The sequence below is a fragment of the Ailuropoda melanoleuca genome, chromosome 3, assembly GCF_002007445.2.
Source record: "Ailuropoda melanoleuca isolate Jingjing chromosome 3, ASM200744v2, whole genome shotgun sequence".
In the NCBI taxonomy this organism is placed as follows: Eukaryota; Metazoa; Chordata; class Mammalia; order Carnivora; family Ursidae; genus Ailuropoda; species Ailuropoda melanoleuca.
The window spans coordinates 43282748-43304324 of NC_048220.1; the positions used below are offsets into that span (position 1 = coordinate 43282748).

Consider the following 21577-nt stretch of genomic DNA (forward strand, 5'->3'; position numbering starts at 1 on the left):
TCGGACTGAGAGTTCCAAACCTCTAACCAATTCTTAGTCTCTCCTGGTGACAAAAGGCTCCTATCACCCTTATCACTGCGATAGAAACCTGGGACAAATACCAAGTATCTTTCTTATCCCACTCCTATCTTGTTTACAAAAAAAAAGAAAAGAAAAGAAAAAAGAAAAGAAAATCCTAGAGACACCCCCTTAAGGTGTTAGTCTTCCTATTTCTGGCTATCCCTGTGTGTGNGAAAAGAAAAGAAAAAAGAAAAGAAAAGAAAAGAAAAGAAAATCCTAGAGACACCCCCTTAAGGTGTTAGTCTTCCTATTTCTGGCTATCCCTGTGTGTGTACTCTCGATGTCACCTTAAAAGAGTGACCTGGAACATCTGATTTGTTCTTCATGAGGCTTTTGGACACATAATTAGTTCCCCTGTGCTAGACCTCTTTATCTGTCCCCTCCAAATAAATCATTCATGAGAACAAACATTAGAGCAGAATGCCAACTCCACCTCTCTTCTTCCACAAGAATCTTGGGATGTCAGTGGTAAAAATGGACTTAAATGGCCCAGCAACTCACTCCCACCCTCCTTCATGCAGGCATCCCCTCCACTTTCCTGGACCACCCACCGATGTCCCATGAAGGAGAACTGGTCATTCTGAATGCCCAAGGGAGACCTGGTGACTCTTACTTGTTGGGTCTCTAAGGGGAAACAGTCAGGGCCGGTCTGGACACTCTGGAACACAAGACCAAGAACTCTACTGGCGAAAATGGGAGGAGGACCAATCTGACTGAAGCCATCTGTGCGTTCTGCCCTACCCACTGCTAGTGCCCCTCCCTGCATGCCCAACAAAGACAAAAAAAAACCAAAACCAAACACAACTATACCAACACACTCAGGCAAACAAAGCTTTCCTTTTAGGTCATCAAGACGTTTTCCTTTTGAATCAAAAACCTCGCTTGCTCCTGGGTTTGGGATTTGGTTGTCTGTGGCCCCCAAATGGTCTCAGATGGTAAGGGCCTTCAATGCACACAGGTTGATTTGAAATCCATGTTTGGGTCCCAGCATGTGGCAATGTGCTCCACTCTGATGACACTTTTCGTTTCTAAGAATAGCGCAGATGAAGTAATATTGCAACTGACGTTCCCGGGGATTTGATTGGGTAAGTGCATAAACTGTGGAGGGAGAAGGGGGGGTTCTCTGGATGGATCACATTAGTATTCCCGTCCTATCAATGTGCGGGGTAGCGCACAACGTCAGGCGGACCGATTCCCTGCGTCTTCCAGTCCCGCCACGGATTCATTTGGGATCCTCAAACAGATGAGCCCGTAGAGACGGGGGATCAAGGCAGCCTATTAGAACCGACTGCCTGCTTCGGGGACTGCCAGCCTTTCCAGGCCTGGCAACGGGGGAGGGAGGGGAAAGACGACGGAGCGCCGCTGCGGGAAGACACTGAAGCAAGAGCGACACTCATACCCCCCCACCCCCACCTTACAGCGCAGGCTTTGAAAGCTGCTCCCCCATCTGAATGGAAACTCAGAACCGCCTGGCGGCGCGTTCCTTCTCGCCCAGCGTTGCAACCCATGCCGAGCGGAAGGTAGTGCGAGCCCGCGCCAGCGCCCAGCTCCCGGGACAGGGCCGGCAATGCTGCTGAGCAGAACTTGACCGAGCCCCTTCCTCGCTGCTTAGTGGAAGCGATGCTGCACGGCACAGCCAGCGCTTCCCCGGCTCTCCTTCAAGCTGAAGGTTACCCACCCGCGCAGCCAGCCCCAACCCTGTGAGCGCCGCGCCTCGATTCCCGGCTCCGGCTGCTTGGCGGCGCGCAGGGCAACCACCGGGCCGCCCGCGCCGGGGCGCACTGCACCAGCGGCTTCGGCTTGGTGGATGTGTATGCATGAGTTCTGCACCGAATGGGCGCAAAAAGCGCCCCAGCCGGTCCACCCGCTCCTCGATCTTCCAGATCAGCAAGCCCCCGCTGCAGAGCGGGGATTGGGAGCGCAGGGGCAGCAATTCCGAGAGCGCCCACAAAACCCAACGAGCCCTGGACGACTGCAAGATGGTAGGTGAAAACTGCGTTTTTGGTTTTTTGGGGGGTTTTTTGGAGAGGAGGTGGGGGAGTCTTGTATGTTAATCGTTTGCTTGACTGCCAGCCACTCCCCCACCCTCAGCTCCTCCATGCCGATCACGTGCACATGCACTATTTTTAAATCTGCAGTCCCCAGATTCGGGGTGACACCCGGGTCGTAATGTCCCCGCAAAGAAGTGCCACGGCGAGGGTCTTAGGGTCGGCAGCTGTAAGTCATGCCTCTACCCCCTTAGAGAACGGTGGATGCGAAAGACACGGTGAAGTGGCTTGCTCACCAGGGAGGGAGGGGATGGGAAGGTGGGGGTGCTGCTTTGTGGGGAGACAGCAGCAAATAAACCCAAACAGAGCACACGGGGCGCTGCAGAGGGGACGAAGGTTCCAGCGCAGAGGCTGTGGCCGGTCTTCCCGTCAGGCTCCTGAGCCAAAGTCTCTGGTTCAGTGGTCTGACAGCAGGTGAACGGTTTCCCTATCGCAACCTATCTTTGGCCTTTCTCCCCCACGCAACTTAAAATCCTTATCTACCTACAGTAAAGGGGAGCAGTATATGTGAGAGTTCCCAACATCAAGCTCTAGTGACCTGGGAGTGGCATATGCTCTTGCTCTTCAGAAACTGAGCCTGAGGGAGGGGGGTGGAGCGGGCGCGGGGAGCAGATATGGAAATAGAGCTTCCAGGACAGGACTCACCGATGAAAAAAACACTTGTCTTGGACAAAGAGAAACTTACCATCTTTGCACCTTGATCTTTAAGCAATCTGTAGGCTCCTTAGCTGGAGACTTGTGGAGTTGTCTGAGGGGTCACTGAAAACCCATGTTTGTATACACCCAAATAGGAAACGTTCGTGAAAGAAATTCAATTCTTTTCCAGCTTGTCCAAGAGTTCAACACGCAAGTGGCCCTGTACCGAGAGTTGGTCATTTCTATCGGGGACGTCTCCATCAGCTGCCCCTCACTCCGGGCGGAAATGCACAAGACAAGAACCAAAGGCTGTGAAATGGCTCGTCAGGCACACCAAAAACTTGCTGCCATCTCGGGGTAGGAGACTCTTGGCATTATTTGGTCATTCACATACATGATGCATGGATGCGGACAGTTATTTAAAGTGGTCAAGACCTTAGAAGTGATGTCTGCAAATCTGGGGTTTTAACCGATCACCCTGAGATCAGGATTCTTTTGAGAGCTATAGACAAACTAACTAGATGCAAAGTACAATCTGAAGGTTGTGTGATTCTTGAATATACATATATTCAAGCTTTGGGTCATTAAGTGATTTTTTTTTAAATTAATTTGCAATATGCTGCCCACATATTGGGACTCGGGGTTTCCGATTTTTTCCAGAATGTGTGGCTGTCAAAATGAAGTTAAGTCATCACACCTCAAGATTATTTGTCATCTGCTGCTAACATCTACTGCACAAAAGTCCAGTTCAGTAGAGAGAAAATCTTTGCTAAATCCTAGATTCACTAAACTATTTATACCATGAGATAAATTCCTGTGATACCATTTAAAATAAAATCCCTAAAATAAAGTCTTGGATATAAATTACTCTCCTTACTGTAGTGGATGGAAGGAAAGTTTTAACAGAAGAAAATTTCTGTGAAGACTGGGGGAATTCACAAATTCATCTAAACCTAAGCTGTTCACGTGCCCCTCCCCATTATTTTTATTTCTTGTTATCACGCTTATGACTCCCCAGTCCTACTTTAGGTGCTAGTACAGTGAGCGAAAACTTTTCTGAGACCCCATCTTCTACGTCCTGATGTCTCAATCTCAGGAAAGAAGTTAGTCATGAATTTTGTCAACAGTTACTGTACTCAAAAAGAACATAGAGGAAGGAAACACAGGAGTCCTTAAAGAAATGCACTAAGTGTTTGATTCCATCTGGATATAGCCTTTTATCTGTTTTCTGTGTATGTCTGTATCACAATCGAAGGTCAAGTCTATCAGACTAACCTGATTATCTTGCAGATTGATCATGTGTAGGAATTATGTCTAATTTCTTCATTTGAAAGAATCACTCTTTACTATCTTTAATGCCAATAATATGTATAAGGCCAATGGTATGTATAGTGACTATTGGTATATATAGATTAGAAACCCCTATGTTGCCTTTCTCAATAACTACATTTAACAAGTGGCATTTTGTATCAAGAGAAAAGATATACTATCTAATGTCCTTGAAGTGAGACATAGAGTTTATTACAAACCTATTGCTTTTGGTAGAAATATTTAGAAGCCTCAGCCTTTTTTGTTTTAATTGTTACACTGTGCCTAACAGGAAGTGAATCTGGGATTCCATCTAGGAGGTGCAAAGGGATTCAATGTTCAAGGAATTTGGGAAAGAAATGCAGCTGTGATAAATCCCAGAGAAGAAAGGAGGTAAAACACTCAGAAACACAAAGGGGAATAGTGGTAGAATAAAAACTGTAGAAAAACAATGATTCAGAAGGGAAAACAGATATACAACAGGAAATGTTATGCCCAGAGCTAAAAAGTAGCATTTTTGTCAACTTTGTGTCCTAGACTGTATGATGGGGTTATATTCAGGACCCCTCTAAGGTGAAACTCAAATTGATGACAGGTGATAATCACAGAAGATAGACTGGAGAAGGAAACAAGGAGTTCAGTTTAGTCTGTGACACCCATGAAATTCAAGTTCTTCCAAAGTTTCAGGAAAGAAGGAGTCTGAAACTACTGGCTCAAAGTTGAGTTTTGAGGATTTGAGATGGATTTTATATACTCAGGGGTTGGTAACCCTTTGCTACTTACTTTTATGTTACCTGAGAGTTGATTTTATTGGGAGCAGTTCTGTAAGACTTAGCAGGAAACTATGTTCTTAGAGCCTCGATAAGGTAAGGCCAACTCTGTACAATGTTCTAGGACAGAATCTGAAACATTTCCTCCCTGAAATAATGAATACAATTTAACCTTCTTTCTAAAAACAAAACAAAACAAAACAAAAAAAAACACGGTATTATAACTGAAGGAAATCCCTTTAGCTTCTTACCATGTGGGTTTCATTAGTGAAGGATGTGATTCTGCTTGGTGGAATTCAGTCCCTGACATTGCTAGTTATATATTGGCTCTCATGTCAAGCTTGATGGGAAAGCTGGTGGGGAGACTGTAGCATTCACCTTAAAATCTGAAGCAGAGTTAAGAAAAACAAAGGCTCCCGGGGAATGTAGGCACAAAGGCTGGGTTTCTTGAGCACCCATCATTTGCCAGCACAATGTAGTTAACTCATAGAATAATCCTCCGAGGGAGAGATTGTTATCCTTATTTTTACAAACGGGTCTCAAAAAGGTTAAGGAACTTGCCCAAAGTTACACAACTAAAAAGTGGTATGACTTTGATTTGGCCCCACGTTGCATGCTTCTGAAATCCATGATCTTCCCTCTACATAATGCTGCCATTTAAAAAAGTATTATGTAAAAAAGGAATGAAATCTGAAAACACACTAACATATGGATTAATCACAAGAAGAGTATGCTAAATCAAAGACACCAGTCACAAAATGCCACACGGTCTATTATTCCTTTTACATGAAATGCTCAGGAAAAGCACGTCTATGCACATCAGAAAGCCGATTAGTGGTTGCCTTGATCTGGGAGTGGGAACAGGGAGTCACTGCAAATGAGCTTGAGGTCACTTTTTGGGGGGATGGAAGTGTTCCAAAATTGACTGTTCAACTATATAGTTACTAAAAATCATTGAACTGCACATTCAAAACGAATGAAGCTATGATGCATAAAATATAACTCAAGAAGTGTCCTGTAGAAAGGTGTAATCACCATCACCATGAACAGCACTTGGCCTTATTCTTTCCTACATATACAGCTTTTAGTGAAATGGGTAGGAACTCTAGGGATGGGGAAACAGAAGACTTGGCTCTCCGTGCATTCATCAAGATGCCGGCCTGACAGCTATCACCGAAACTCCAGTGCTTTGCTCTGAGTAGGAACATAGGTGGGGCAAAGGCAAGACTTGAAGGAATCAATGAAATGACTTATTTCTTAACCAGCACAGACCATTCCTCTCTTGTTTATCACCTGGCCTTGGGGCCAGAGGAGACAGACTGGGCTGAAGGTAGACAGGGTCAAAAGAGACTGAAGCAAGATAAATAAAAAAGAGGAGAAAAGCCAATGAGCTGGGATTAAGCCACAGATGCTTAGACCCTCTTCATCCCTAAATGACATCCTCAAGGAACGGTGACCACAAGAGAAGAAAACTCAGACTGTGTTTCTCACTGGCTGGCCCTGGGTAAGATGGCTGTCATCACAGATGTCATCACGGCACCTTCTCAAACTGTGCCTAGATCAGCCAAAGTTGCAGCACAACCTTTTCTTTTGAGGGCAACTGTTGTCTTCTGAACAGAGCCAGCCAGGTGAATCCCCACTCTCTCCTGCCTGGTTTGAGTGACCACAGTTACGGTCCCTGAACCTCGCATTGGTATTAAAGCTAAGAGGGGCCTCAGGGATCACTTGCTACAATGGTCCCCAAACTTGTTTTAGCAGCAGAGTCTTCCTTCCATCTAAATGTGGAAAGTCAGACTTAGAAGGCAGGTTGAAAGTGGCATTGCTCTGCCCTGCTTAGTGTGTGTGTGTGTGTGTGTGTACACGTACACATCAGGAGTAGGTGGCTACCAGGAGCCGTGACCTTGGACTTCCTTCCCAAAATAACTTCTGTGATACCTTTGAAGAATGCCTAGGGCTTCAGGGCCCAGAGTCTACTGACAGAGCACAGTCTCCTTGTTTTGTGTATTTGAGGAGATATAGAGGATTTCAAGTGACTTTAGAGACAACTTGGGCAAGAGTATGTGAACGCTTAGCACTGAGGCAGACCTGGGCGGGGAACCATCTCCTGTGACCGTGATGGAGCTACTTCTCTGAGCCTCAGTTCCCTCCTCTGTAAGCTAGTTGTCATGCTCCCCGCGGGGTAGTTGAGAGGATCTGTGGGGCCAAGTACGTGACTCCCAGCCTCGAGAGGATACGCTGCCAGTCCAAGGCTGCTCTAAGACTGGAACCCATGCCAATCGCTCCCTGGTCTGGCGCCAGTTCGATCAAACACAGCATGTCCTGAGAACGAAGAGAAAGGAGCCCAGCGCGCACAGGCTAGGAACCACCCAGAGGCGCCGGTATCCTCCCGCAGACGCCGGGAGGTGATGCTGTGGCTGGTGGGCAGGGGGTTGGGATTCCTCTTCCTCCACGGCTGCTATGGTGCCTGGGCTGCCCTGCATCGCCTTCACACCACTACCTTCCGGCGGTGGCTGCTGACAAAGCGAACATGAGGTTTAAGCATGAAAATGTGAGAGGCAGTATCCAGTGATGGGCAAGAGCTCTGACTCTAAATCAGATTAGACTGGGATAAAATCCTGGCTTTACCACTTGCTAGGAATCCATGTGTACTGATATGCATACTGCTTTGCAGCGTGCTAAAGGTCAGACAGGCGCTCTGGTCCAAGTACATAGACTTTGCCTGGTTCAAATCTCAGCCCTGCCTTTCTGCGAATAGCGTAAGCTTGGATGAAGGTAGATATTCTCCCTCCCTGCCTCAGTCTTCTCATCAGAAAAATGGGGTTAACAGCTAATGAGACTGAATCATATGGTACTGTAAGGACAGAGTAACTGAACATACATCAAGCACCCAGAAGACTGACTAGCACACAGTTACACTATTAGAAATTCAGATTAGTGTTTGTATAGTTATTCATAAGACATGCAAAATTCAGGACATCATGATACACTCATACGAAAAATAAATTTATCCATCAAATATTTTTCAAATACATACTTTGGTTGAAATAAATTTTTGTTTATCTTAGTTCCTTATATTATGTTTGGAGGAATTTTCTAGGTTGAGGCTTCCCAGATGGCTATCAAAAGGCTTTTCTTTCCTTCTTTCTTTCTTTTCTTTTCTTTTTCTTTCTTTTTTTTTTTTTTTTTTTTTTTTTTTTTTTTTTTTTTTTTTTTTTTTTTGGAGAGCATGAGTGGGGGAGAGGGACGGGGGGAGAGAGAATCTCAAGCGGGCTTCACACCCAGCGCAGAGCCCGACATGGGGCTCGATCCCACAACCCTGAGATCATGACCTGAGCCAAAACCAAGAGTCAGATGCCCAACGGACTGAGCCACCCAGGCGCCCCAAGGCTTCTTTATTAAACCTTAAAAATATGGATATGTGAGGATTCAAAAGTAGTTTAGAAAGATTTTCTTTGTATAAGTCAAACTCCATTCCTCATAAATTACGTTCTATTTATAAAGTTTTGGGGCCTCGCGTTGGTACCGGCTATATGACATTGGAAAAGTCTGTTAAATTCTCTGTACACCTCAATAAAAGGGCTGAACGGAATGACCTGAGTCTTTGGCTCCATAGTTCCAGTGTTCCATGTTAATTCAGGGGGAACCACACAGACTTCATTTACAGAACTAATCTATAAAAAATAAAATAAAGAGAAGCATCATGCATGAAGTTTGATGATTGAATTCCAGAGATAATTTGTTGAGATGTGAACACACTATGATCACAAGAAGAATCTTAATTTCCTAATGGGTTCTGGAAACAATATAATGTATATCATAGAGATTCATACCCAGAGATTTCAGATTTTTCCCTCTAGCAATTAGTTTCCTGACCAACCATGCCTCATTTACTCTTCTTTCTGCTTCCATCTCTCCTCCTGTTTTTTCCTTTTTTTGGGGGGGGGGCGGAGGTCTATTTTAGTTTTGTTTGACTCCTATTTGACTTTTCTGCCCCATTTTTTCCAGTCCCACTTTTAGCTGGTTCTTATTTGTTCCTTGTTCTGTTTGCCAGGAAGTCAGGAGAGCAGGGAGAGGGAGAATTCAGATTCGCAGCTCAGTAATGCTTCCTTTCCACACTGGGGCTGAGACAGCAGCCAGGACGTGGGGTGGGAGAGTACGGAAGTGCTTGGTGAGCATGGAGGCAGCCCTCACAGCTTTCTTAATCCACATGACGGAGGAGGCCTCATTAGTACAAGAGGCCTGGTTGGCAGGCCTGCCAAGTCACCCACTCTGTCCTGTATGTTGCCTTTCTATTACAGGTGCTTTTGCTTTAAAAATGTTAGCTCTCACTGGTCAAATAATGAAAGGGGAGTTATATATGCTATCCATCAAAGGGAAGGACGGGAGAACAATTCTCTATCAGTGCGCTGGGGCTACGGTAACAAAGTACCCCACAGCAGGTGGCTTAAACATCACAGAGTTCTTGTCTCACAGAAGGAGGCTACACGTCCCAAGATCAAGGTGTGGGGAGGGTTGGCTCCTTCTGAGGGTTAGGAGGAAGAGTCTGTTTCTCTCTTCCAGCTTCTGGTGGTTTGCTGACAATCCTGGTTGTCCCTTGACTTGTTGAAGCATCTCTGTTTTCATCTTCATACATCCTTCTCCCTGTGTATGTGTGGGGGTCCAGATTTTTGTCTCTTTATAAGGAAACCAGTCATACTGGATGAGGGGGCCTAACCTAGTCCAGTACGACCTCATGCTAACAGAACTAATTATATCTGCAACAACGTATTTCCAACTAAGATCTCATTCTGAGGGACTGAGAGTTAGGACTTCAACATATGAATTTGGAGCTGAGGAGACATAAGTCAACCCAGAGCAAACTCCCTTGACCCATCTGTAGGAGAATGAACACTGTGGGTTGTTTGGGCCCAGTGGGAATGGGGGTAGAGCTCAGCCCAGCACTTTGTACATTCTGTCAACACTTCCACACAGAGACTGGGACTGCCCAGTGCCCCGTGCTTTATCATTTGCAAGACTTTATTTTAGCTCATATAAGGGGTGGGGTTTGTGACCAAGGACTAGATGGCTTTCTGTATGAAATGAATGTGATCACAAAGGTATTGAATCCCCAATGTGGTCAGCACTTGGCTCTAATTAATTTAACTACTAGTGTGTAAACATGGAACATAAAGGTGGAACAAAAATCCAGCTGCAGGAGAGAATATTTGGGGGCGGGGGAGAATAGGAGAGCCATGTGACAGTCCCATTCACGGTGCTCACTTCTCTCATCCACATGGCTAGAACTGGGTAGGTGCTGGTGGTCCCTCAGGGGTACTAATACTATTGTTTAAGAACCATAAGCAACTGACACAGTACTGATTCAGACCAAATTAAAGAACAGTGCTATTATTAGCCACAAAATGACAGGTGATATGCAATCTAGACAAGGGCTTCCCCGTTGCCTGTTGAATTTAGCTTTTTATGCTTTGAATAGATCTCTGACCTTCACCCTGCTAGAGCCTTCTTAACAAATGCTCCAGTCAGAGAGAAAATTAAACTAAAATGAACTTTAGGAAAATTTATTGTCATTTTATTATTTAGATGGTGAAGTACAAGAGAGCAAGGCTGTGTTTCATTCATGCTTGCACCCTGAGTGGCAAGTCAGTGAGGACATGTCCATTTTGTTCGTTCACTACCTTTACTTGGTACGGTAAAACCTATTCTGACAAAGACTTCAGTAAGAACTGCTCAGTTGGGTTAGTTCACATTTTATGACTTATCTATTGCTTTGGACCATTATTTCTTTCTGATTTGTAACAGTAAAACCAGTATGTTTTCAAACAACAGAAGACTTAAAAAGCACATCTAAGGTGTACCTGGGTGGCTCAGTCGGTTAAGCGTCTGCCTTTGGCTCAGGTCATGATCTCAGGGTGCTGGGATCGTGCCCCGTGTCAGGCTCCCTGTTCAGTGGGGAGTCTGCTTCTCCCTCTGTCCTTCCCTCTTTCATTCTCTCTCTCTCTCAAATAAATAAATTCTTTAAAAAAATTTAAAAAACACACACCTAAGCAATTTCTGAGGCATAGGTGTTCGTTTTTACAGGGGATCAACGGGCAGGGTGCATTTTAAGATAACTCAAATTATGTTTAAAATTATTTCATAAAATATCACCCTAACATCTGTCTGCTCAGTGGATATTGAATAGTTAACTAATGATTTTCCACTAGGATCACCTTTAAAAGGCGTATTTAAATTTTCAGCCCTTGAAAGTTTAATTGTGTCTCTTCTAAAAGGATATCCACATAAAGCACAGCTCGAGAGCAGTAACTATATTCATTTATTTCCTCTGCTCTACAAGACTTGACTTTAAAAAAGCCACAGGAAAAACATTTAATTGCTTGTCTATATACATATATGCACATATGTATATTGCTTGTCTATATATATGTATTTATATATAAACAAATACTAAAATTTGTGAAATAGACTCTTGTTAGCATAAAGTGTCTGAGCCTTTAAACGGAAGAGCTGATTTAGCAAAAAATCCTCCCCCGTCAGGTTAACAAAAACCGACTTAACATTTGCAGCTGTAAGGAAACTAATCCTCGACACCGATTTCACTGAGCTGGCGCAAAAGGGGAAAAATGGACGAACCCAGAAATCAAACCCCTAGTGTATACTCTAGTCACTAAGAATAAGTCAGTCAGTAAACGATAAATCCCCTCACCCCGACTCAGTCAGCAAACTCTATGAGGTCTTATCTTCTTCAATGTGCACTCTTTCTCCTTTCCTCCCCATGTCTGAGGTCACCGCCTTGCTCACAGATGGTCCCCCCAGGCCATCAAGCACCGCACTATCTCCCAGTTGGTCTCTGCACCGTCAGTCTCTCACCTCTTCTTTTCAATTTATTCACGAGTTCTAGAACTAATCCTCCTGTAATTTTCCTCTGATCTTGCCACTTCTTGGCCTTTAAACTTCAAGCCATTGCCCATTACCTAAAGCAGTGTTTCTTCAGACATGGTGCTCCCTGGATTGGCTGTCTCAGAATCACGTGACGTGCCCTCACATTGAAAAATGCAAAATCTCTGGAGAGTGAGGGGTGGAAATTCCAATTTTTGACAAGTACCACCCCATCCCTCCAGGGGATTCTTGAACATGCTCAATATGAGGCCTGTCGGCCTAAAGCAGTGATTCTCAACTTGGGCAACACACCGGAATCACCTGGGAAGCTTTAAAAAAAATTGCTGATGCATGAAGTCCATCCCTAGAGTTTTTGATTTAAACTATCCGGGATGCAGCCTGGGCATTGAGATATTTTTTTAAAGCTCCGCAAGTGGGCATCTGTATCAAAATGGCTTATATGTGGTTACATTTAACAAAAAATTCAAAGAAGCAGTTGCTTAATGACACCAGTGTTTCTTCCCTCAAGAAAAGGAGCCCCAGAATGAGAATTCAGCACCTGCGCAGTGGCTCCCTGAAATCGTTGCTCTGTTGCCCATTCTTAGCATATCCTTTCCACCCTCAACCTGACTTTATGATGCAAGATTATGATGGGAGCTCCAGCCAGCAGCCCAAATTCCAGACTAGAGGAAAGGATGAAGGGGGAAAAGGCCACACTTCCCAGCTGGGTCAGCCCTTTTTAAGTAAACCCAAACCAAACTTCTTCCAGAACTGCATCGCGTGGTCACACCTAACTAGAGAGGAGACTGGGAAGGGTATTCTTCTCTGATTGACATCTTAACTAGAAAGGAAAGGGAGAGAACGGATACTGGACAACAACGAACTCTCTCGGCCACAGCACCCAACCTGTATTCCTGGGCTCTTCTCTTACCATCTGACTTGTGAACGCTTTAGTTACTCAAACTGATCGACTTCCTGTTCCCTAAAAGTATATAAGGGATGCTCCCATCCTGTTAGTCTACATTTGTGGGTTTTCTCTATAAAAGTCTACCCTTCAGCCATTATTTTTTTTAAAGATTTTATTTATTTATTTGACACAGAGACAGAGAGAGCGACAGCAAGGGAGAGGGAGAAGCAGGCTCCCAGCTGAGTAGAGAGCCCAATGTAGGGCTCAACTCCAGGACCCTGGGATCATGACCTGAGCAGAAGGCAGACGCTTAACCAATGGAGCCACCCAGGTGCCCCAACCCTTCAGCCATTTAAAGAGATCATTTACTCTCCCGAATGTCAAGGTCTTATGTGTTGTCTCCTCATAGCTCACCATACTCCTCACACAGAAATCCAATAGAGAAGGAAGAGCCCCAAAGGGATTAACAAGCCTCCGCTGCTTTTCAATGGATCTATGGAAAAGATAAGAGGTACAGGAACCACGTGGGAAGGCAGGAAGTTGACAAGGTACCCTTGAAAGGGGTTGAGTATAATCTCCAGACAGGATGTGAAATGGGATAGGGCCTGCAGGGAGTATAAGCAGTGGCACTCAAGAAATCAATTCAAAAATATCTACCTGAGATTGAGTGAGACTCTTTTTGGAACAATTTTAAAACTTCTTTTAATAAATCAAGGGAAGAATTTCATCAAGGAGTTAAAATCTGATGCGCTATTAAGAATAAAAGGCAGAGAGGCAGTGCTTTCTGGATATAAGGATAAGCTGCGAGACAACCATGATCAAAATTACAATACGGTCATTAAGAAAAACTGAACTGGAAACTCATCACATATAAACTATGTTAGCTACAGCAGCTGGGTCCTAAAATGCATTTAACCCATTGTTTCCTAAATTGTAAACCTATGCAACATAGGACAGTGTATTCTATGGGGAAATATATTCTTTTTGCAACTCTGGAAGTTTCCTCTCTGGGAAACTATTTATAGAGCACCCACCATATGCCACGTGCTTTTCTAGGTGGTGGAGATACAGCAGTTCTGAACAAAATAAAGAAGGTTCCTGCATTGTTAGTGAGGATGACCAAGAAGTGCTATGGGTCTGAATGTTTATGTTCTGGCACAATTCCTATGTTGAAAACCTAATGCCCAAAGTTATAGTATTGGCAGGGAGGGCCTTCAGGTGGCGCTCAAGCCATGAGAGGGAAGCCTCCATGAATAGGATTAGGGCACTTATAAAAGGGGCTCCAAAAAGATCCCTCACTCTGAGGACACAGCAAGAAAGCACCAGCTATGAACCACGCAGAGAGCCCTCACCAAACATGACCAGGTGGCGTCTTGGTCTTGGCCCAACTTCCAGACCGATGAGCAATAAATTTCTGTTGTTGCAAGCTACCCAGTCAGTCCATGGTGTTTTCTTATAGCAGCCTGAATGCACTGACAAAAAACTAACAGGCAAAAGAGAGTGCAATTCAGAGGGTGATAAATGCAGTGAAGAAAACAGAATATGATTAAAGAATGATGGATGACTGTGGATAGTTATTTTAAGATGGGGTTTTCAGAGAGGCCCCCCCCAGAAGGTGACATTCTAACCTAGTATCTGACCTTGAGAAGGTGCCAGTCAGGTGATGATCTGTGAGAAAAGAACTTCAGCCAGAGGGAAGAGCAAATGTAAAGGTCCAAAGATAAACTGACCTAGTCCTGTATAAGTAAAAAAAAAAAAAAAAAAGGAAAGAAAGAAAACTAGATTATCAGTTTGGAAGGGTCTTCGGCTGCAAGTAACAAAGATTGGATTTCAGTGACTTAAACACGGAAGAGTTTATTTTCTCAAGTCATTAAAAACTCAAGGGTAGGGGATAGTAAGCATCCGTTCATGATTCAAAGATATCAGGTATGAGACGTGAGAGGTCCCAAGGTCCCAAGACTGCTGCTCCAGCTCTAGAAATTGTGTCTATGTTCCCAGCAGGGAGCAAAAGGCAAGGACATAAGATAATTAAGTGCATCCCTTTCTGAAGGACTTTCTCAGAAGCCTCACACAGAACTTCTATGAACAGGTCATTGGCCAGGACCAGGTCATGTGGGTCTCCCGACCACAGGTTTAATGATCTGACTCACACAACATCCCTCACCATACTAACTGGCCAGTGAGGACAAAAATTTCCCAGTCTGTAAGCCAAAGTGACACTTCCTGAGGCCCAGGATGGGATCTTTAGCAAGACTGGGGATGGGTAGGGAGCCTGGACGTGAGACATGGGGAAAGGGCTGCTACGGTGGGGAGAAAGAATGCGAGGTGATCCCTTGACATCCACCCACTCCTTTCTGCCCATTTTCTTCTTGGTTTGTTTGTTCACTCATTTATCTGTGAAATACTGAACATCTACTCTGGACCAGGTGCTGTGCTACATTCTGGAAATGTAAAGATAAATAAAACACAGGCTCTGCCTCTGTGGAACGTAGGGGCAGCATCTGTGCAGAGACACGTGAAGACCAATCACTGCAGAATGGGGTCATCAGCGCCGTGATAGAAACATGCAGGTGATACGGGACAGACATAAAGGAGGCAGTGGTCAGCCCTGCTCGGGGGCTGTAGCCAGGAAACAAGACTTCAAAAAGGGGGTGGTGGCACTTGGACCAAACTCTGAAGAACAAGTGGCAATGGCCTTTCTCTTTGTGTGGCTGCAGGCTTCCTGCCACGCGTCAATATTTCTGTCTTGAACCAAGGGAAAGTAGAAATAGCAATGTTGATATGGTGAGAACCAACTATGTGCTGTACCCTTTCATGAGTACATGAGTTCATCTGAAATGGTATTTACTCAGTCCAGTGAGAGGTTTTCAAGTCTGATATTTTGACTAAGAAATGCATCTACCTCAAAGTAGCAGAGATTAGACTACAGGGATCTAATCCTAGAACCAACTATGTAGGTAGGTGGGAGCTGGGGTTACCCCAGAAGTTTGATCACGTGAGGACTGTGGACTTTGGGATTCTTTGTTTTCATTTTCAGATTTTTTAAAGATTTATTTATTAAAGAGAGAGAAAGTCTTCGAGCACACATGAAGGAGGGAGGGGCAGAGGGAGAGAGAGTTTCGAGGAGACTCCATGCTGAATGCAGAGCCCGATGTGGGACTCGATCCCACGATCCTGAACCGAAACCAAGAGTTAGATGCTTAACCGTCTGCGCCACCCAGGCAACCCCGGTCTTTGGGATTCTTTGCACTTTTCCTTCATGCCTCCAACTATAGTGGTCCCATGCTGAGCCAGTGAGGCTTTAGGCCTCTCTCTTGAATCCAGATGAGACACACCTGGAGGCTTTCCAGAGCACCCAGAATGCTAGATATTTTTCTCATTTTCATTTTGCAGTAAATTTAGATTGACAAAGTTGAGCTATTTGGTTAATTGGTGGGGCTGGGGTTTGAACACTGGTCTCTGTAGTAGCAGAGTCTTTATTCTTGACACTATACCAGGCTATTCCCCAGACAGCTTTCTTTCTTGGAATGGCCCCAAAATTGGCCTACCTGCTTTCCTTCCCTTTCATTGCCACTAAATACTATTTCCACTCAAAGTCTCCCCCGCCCCCAACACACTTCAGGACAAGGACCTCTTCAGCTGGCACACAGCTGATTTGAAGGCTTTTAAGGTTTACTCAGAGAGTAAGAAGAGGAAAACAAGCAAGAAGGAAAAAAAAAATAACACAGTTATGGTCTTTCTGAAGCTGCCAGTAGTGTGAATGGACCTCAGCTCTGCATTCTGGAAGCCTTAGCACTTCTCTCTGAGCCCCGACTATTTCAGACTTTCTCCATGTTAGGTCTACTCAGATCCTTCCATCCTCAGGTACCTTCTTTCCTGCTGGCCCGTGGAAGTGCTAAAAATGAGCATGTGCCATCAGACTTTGACCCAGGCCTGGGTAGGCTGAATTCTTGGTTTCAGGAATCAACGTGCTTCTTCCCAGCAAAGGACATGTGAGTAGGAGCAGGACACCCCATGACCACAGTGACACTGGTCATGTAAGCCATCAATGAGTACAAGGGTGAAGACAGAAACGGAAGTGAAGAATGCTACCAAGTGTGCAGGGACTCAAAGGTCAGAAAACTTCCCCCTGAGGTGATAGGTACACCCAAGAAAGTGACATTCAAGCTGAAGAGAAATCTGGGAAGAACTCATTGGAACAAGAATGCGAAGAGATCATCAGACCCATCTCAAAACACCACTTCTTCAAATACACCAATCCTTGGTCAATGAACCCACAAAAGCCCCTATTCGCCAAGCAAATGGAGTTTAAAGTCACCATAGTTATTACCTACATTGCCCTCCTCAACAGAGCTCCAGTTTTTAGCCAGAATGACAGCTTGTTAGAGCTTCAGGCTCTGAATCTTGGACTTTTTATTCCCTCAGTGGGTCTCATTTGGAAGCATTTCAATTTGACATGGAATTCTTATTTCCATTCTTGCAATCTACTTACTGAGCTGAGGAATTGGGTGAAGCTGATTTTTTCTTTCCTTTCTCAGATATTCATGATACATCAACAGATCATTTCTGATTTTTCATTTTTCAACAGCATTCCTACCATCTCATAACTGTGGAAATTCCCATTTATCTTAGAAGAATAAACCACTCCCCCTCACCTACACGGACATATTTCTGATGCAGGTTTCCGATATGCCCACTTACTGGGTGGAAGTAAAGTCCCCACAATTGCTGCTGGTATATAGTAAGCACTTCGTGCCTCTTGAACTCTGTATCTCAAACATTGTGGGTTTTATGTCATTATTTTTGTTCAAATGGGTTTTGTTATTTTGGTTTTCTTTTACAGTATCCCATGCCTGTCCGTACTTATTCTACTGTAACAAGCAGCAGGCAGAGCAAGAAATGAATAATGGGAAAGCTAGTCAAGGATAAATCTTAATTTTAAGAGTATTGTTCTTCCTGGCACTTTATTAACTTTCATAAAAATCTATTCATTTTGATTTCCTAATAATCCTTATCTGGGTCCCGCTTAAAAACAATGGCTAGTATACAAAGACCTTCCCGATGAGGACCCACTACAGAATTTTCACCCCTCAATGAGCTAGACGAGGCAAATATAAATCATCAGAATCCTGTTGTAATTTGGGAATGTGTATTTTAAGTACAGTTGTCCCCTCCATGGAACAGAGAAATGCCCTAGATACCGGTGTGTTAAAGGTCTTCAGAGAAAGAGAACCACTAGGGATACACAGGGTGTGTGTGTGTGTGTGTGTGTGTGTGTGTGTGTAAAATGGGGAATTGGCTCACCTAGTTTTGGATGCTGAGCAATCCCACAGTTTGCTCTCTGCAAGCTGGAGACTCAAGAAAGCAGGTGGTATAGTTCAGAGTCCAAAGGTCTGAGAACCAGGGGAATCAGTGGTTTAAGTCCCAGTCTAAGGGCAGGAGGAGACAGATGTCCCAACTCCATAGCCAGGCAGAGAGAACTCAACCTCCCTTAACTTTTTGTTCTATTCAGGCCCTCAGTGGATTGGACAAGGCCCATACACGTTAGGGAGGGCCATCTGCTTTATTCAGTCTACCAATTCAAACACTCATCTCTTCCAGAAACACCCTCACAGACACACACAGAAATATTTAACCAAGTATCTGGGCATCCTGTGGCTCGATCAAATTAACACATAAGATGAACCATCACACTGGGTCCATTCCCTTGATCACAGCAGATGGCTGAAAGCCCCGTAACCCATAATTCTCAGAGCACAGCCGTGGGGAGATCACCTGTGTACACTGGAGAGGCTTTCTCTATGTGCACAGTGAGGGGAGAGACTGGAGGAATTCCCTACCAGTCAGCATGCGGTCAGGAATGAGGGCACCGTTCACCTCTCACCAGGGAGTAACAACATGGCAAACAGTAGGTTCTGAAGGAGATTGCTCGATCTTCCCAACTGGGGGACTCCCATGAACATCTTTCGCCAGAAGTCATGTTTCCTTACTATCTGAATTTTGAGCTCAAATGGCTGCATCTGTTTTAGTACCATACCATCACTGAATAATGAGGAAACTGCTCAGATTATTTTAGGCCACAGCATGCACCATAATGCAAAATCACTTGGCAAATGTTCTCTCCATAAAACAAGCTTTATCAACCGTTTTTTATATTCATAGATTCAATCTTTTGTTTTCTGAGGATGAAATATGGTTTAAGTTACCAAGTCTGTTCAGACTCAGAGCGCCTTCACATTATGCTCTGAATTTCAGGATTAGGTTATGGTACAGGCACCACCAGAGATCTGATGTAAAAATGTGAAATGATTTCAGGTATCTATTTAGGTGTCATCTTTGCGAAAGAAAGGTCATCATGGTCATTCTGGGACAGTCTTTTCCTCACACTTCAGCATTATAAAAGCATTCTCCAAGTTCAGACAAGGAAATTCTGTAGGACAAGGGGAAGGATGCAGGAAAGGGGAACGATGTATCTGGAAAAGAGGTAGGAGAGAAAGTGGGGAAGGAAGAATGAATTTGTTCTTTGGGAAATGGGCTGATTAAGGAATCAGGATACAGGAATGAAGTGAAGAGAAAAATAAAGGGAAATACGCAGTCACGGGGTTAGTGGTCAGAGGAAGCTCAAGCTTTCCAAACCCAGGCCCACCACAGGCCCAAAAGACGATGTGAAGAAGCGAAGTAGGCCAGGTGCGGTGGTGCGGGGAGAGCACACGCCGGCACGTCTGAAGCAGGCAGCTGCCACCCAGGCTTCATTGATTGCTGGTTTCCATGTGGAAAGGTGGGCCGAATGTGCCCTATTTGTGGCTTTTTTGTTTCTTAAGAGAATCCACGAATTCACACTTGTGTGTCAAAGTAACCCGATTTTAAAACGTTGGCCAAAAGAAAAATTCTGCAGACCACAAGTGGCCCTCAGCCATTGGTGTCTACCTCTGTTAATTATCACCTGCTTCTTGCTAGGAATACTTGCAGAATGTTGGATGTGAACAATAAGAAATACCAGGAGGTCTTCTCATTCGGGGTTGGCATTAGTAACTCTGACCTGTATTACCTTTTCAGTTTCTTTGTTGCTTTCAGAATGGCACCTTGGGCATTTAAAACTTGTCAGTATGTGTCACCTTGTTAAAACTAATAACCAAATACAGAGATAGATAGATAGATAGATAAGATAGATAAGATAGATGGATCTTTGAATTGTTACGTAAGGCAGGCCAAAAATACTTAATTCGCCTTAGGAACATGTTAAACATTTCTGGAATTGAACCTAAGGAGAGAAAATAGAATATTGGTACATTTGCCCTGAAGTCAAATTCCTTGAAAGACCTTTCTCCTTTGATCAGAGGACAATTATTTAAATTATCATACAGCTGACACCTTACTTTCTCATATCAAACAAGAGCCATTGGTCTTATTATAATCAAGATCAACACAAATAGCCTGTCAGATACATAACAGAGTCAGAGGTCCACATGAATGCTGAATAGGGAGCAATTTTTTTTTTAACTAAATGAAATCCTAAGGGGGAGGGGGCAAGAGTCAACCTGATTTCTTGTTATTTTTATCAGCTGGCAGCTGATAGGATTTCTCTGAAAGAAGGTACTCTATACAAAGTGCTGACAAATGCCTATTCACCCAAGAGTCATGACCATTTCTAAACAGCTATTTCTGAATTCCCAACAAAAGGTGTTCATTCTATGACCTGTTTTTTCTGCCTAAGTGTGGGACCTACATCAAACCTCTCCTTTCAACACTCAGTGTGTCCCTAGCTAAGATTCAAGACTTAGCCCAGCTCAGTGGCTTATCCATTCGTCTCTTCCCTTTCCCCCTGCTTACCACACCCCCACTCCCTCAATAACGCACAGATCTGCCTCAGCCTAGAAGAGGGTTGCGTCCCGATCAAGCCACTGTAAATCGAAAATATTCTAGGAAGAAGATGCATTTAATACACCTAACCTACTGAACATCACAGTTTAGTCCGGCCTCCCTTCAGGGTGCTCGAAGCACTTACATTGGGCAATAGGTGGGTAAGATCATCGAACACCAAGCCTGTTTTATAATTAGCGGTGAAGAGCTCACGTCACGTACTGACTACTACACCGAAAGTGAGCGACCGAGTGGTGGCCAGTGTACGGTGCGTGCCCTCACGCGCGCGTGGTGGCCTGCGAGCCGAGGCTCCCTGTCGGTGCCCAGCGTCACGAGAGCGCATCATACTGTACCTTGCTAGTCTGGGGAAAGGTCAAAATTGAGAATTGAAAATAGTTTCTACTCAATGTGTCTTGCTTTCTCACCATCATCGAGTTGAAAAATCCTAAGTCAGACCATCCTGAGATAGGGACCATCTGCATACAGGTGGAAGAAGGTGAAGGTACAGGGGATCGGACTTGAAAGGCACAGGTGGCCCCCGCAGGGGGACAAGGGTTTGGAGGAGAAACTTAAGCATTTGCAGAGAAGCTGGATCAAACAGCTGACCTGTAAGTTCGAGAAAATGCCAAGAGGCTGGGATTCTATGGCAATTTAACTTTTTCTTCAGAGTTTGGTCTAGTTATAGATTCAGGGTCTCTATGTTTCGACATCAACATTTCAAACATCAGTGTTATATGGCTGATATCATTATACTTTCTGGGATTTTGAGGTCAGTAAGGTCCCCAGTTTCTGAGCTTTCAAAGTGCTTCAAAAATTTTTATTATTCTTATACTAATCCCAACAGAGATAGCACACAAGAGCCCACGAATCCGTCTGGCATCACAGGCACCACGCTCCTTCAGCCCTGCTCCCTCTGTCCTGCTTCAGCCTCTGCCCTCTGCCCCCAAAGCCCCTTAACATCCCGAGGAATCGTGCGGCTCGAGGCTCCCTAGCCCAGGCCCTGGGATGGAATGCAGGGTTTTGAACTGAAAGCTGAATCACTAAATGTTAGGGCTCCGCAGTCCAATCTACCTTACTTCCCGATGCTTCCTCAAATAAATGGATGCCGTGGC

General features: G+C 44.5%; 1 protein-coding gene across 2 annotated transcripts in view; it reads left to right on the plus strand.

Moving 5' to 3' along the window:
* The first annotated feature begins 1236 nt into the window (after nucleotides 1-1236).
* The window catches only part of RGS7BP (regulator of G protein signaling 7 binding protein), a 107031-nt gene continuing 86690 nt past the window's right edge, over nucleotides 1237-21577 (plus strand). For both annotated transcript variants that reach the window (XM_034656279.1, XM_034656280.1), the window contains exons 1-2: nucleotides 1237-2042; nucleotides 2935-3101. In XM_034656279.1, coding sequence (XP_034512170.1) covers nucleotides 1878-2042; nucleotides 2935-3101 — 332 coding nt within the window. In that variant the 5' untranslated portion in view covers nucleotides 1237-1877. The remainder of the gene's footprint in view (nucleotides 2043-2934; nucleotides 3102-21577) is intronic.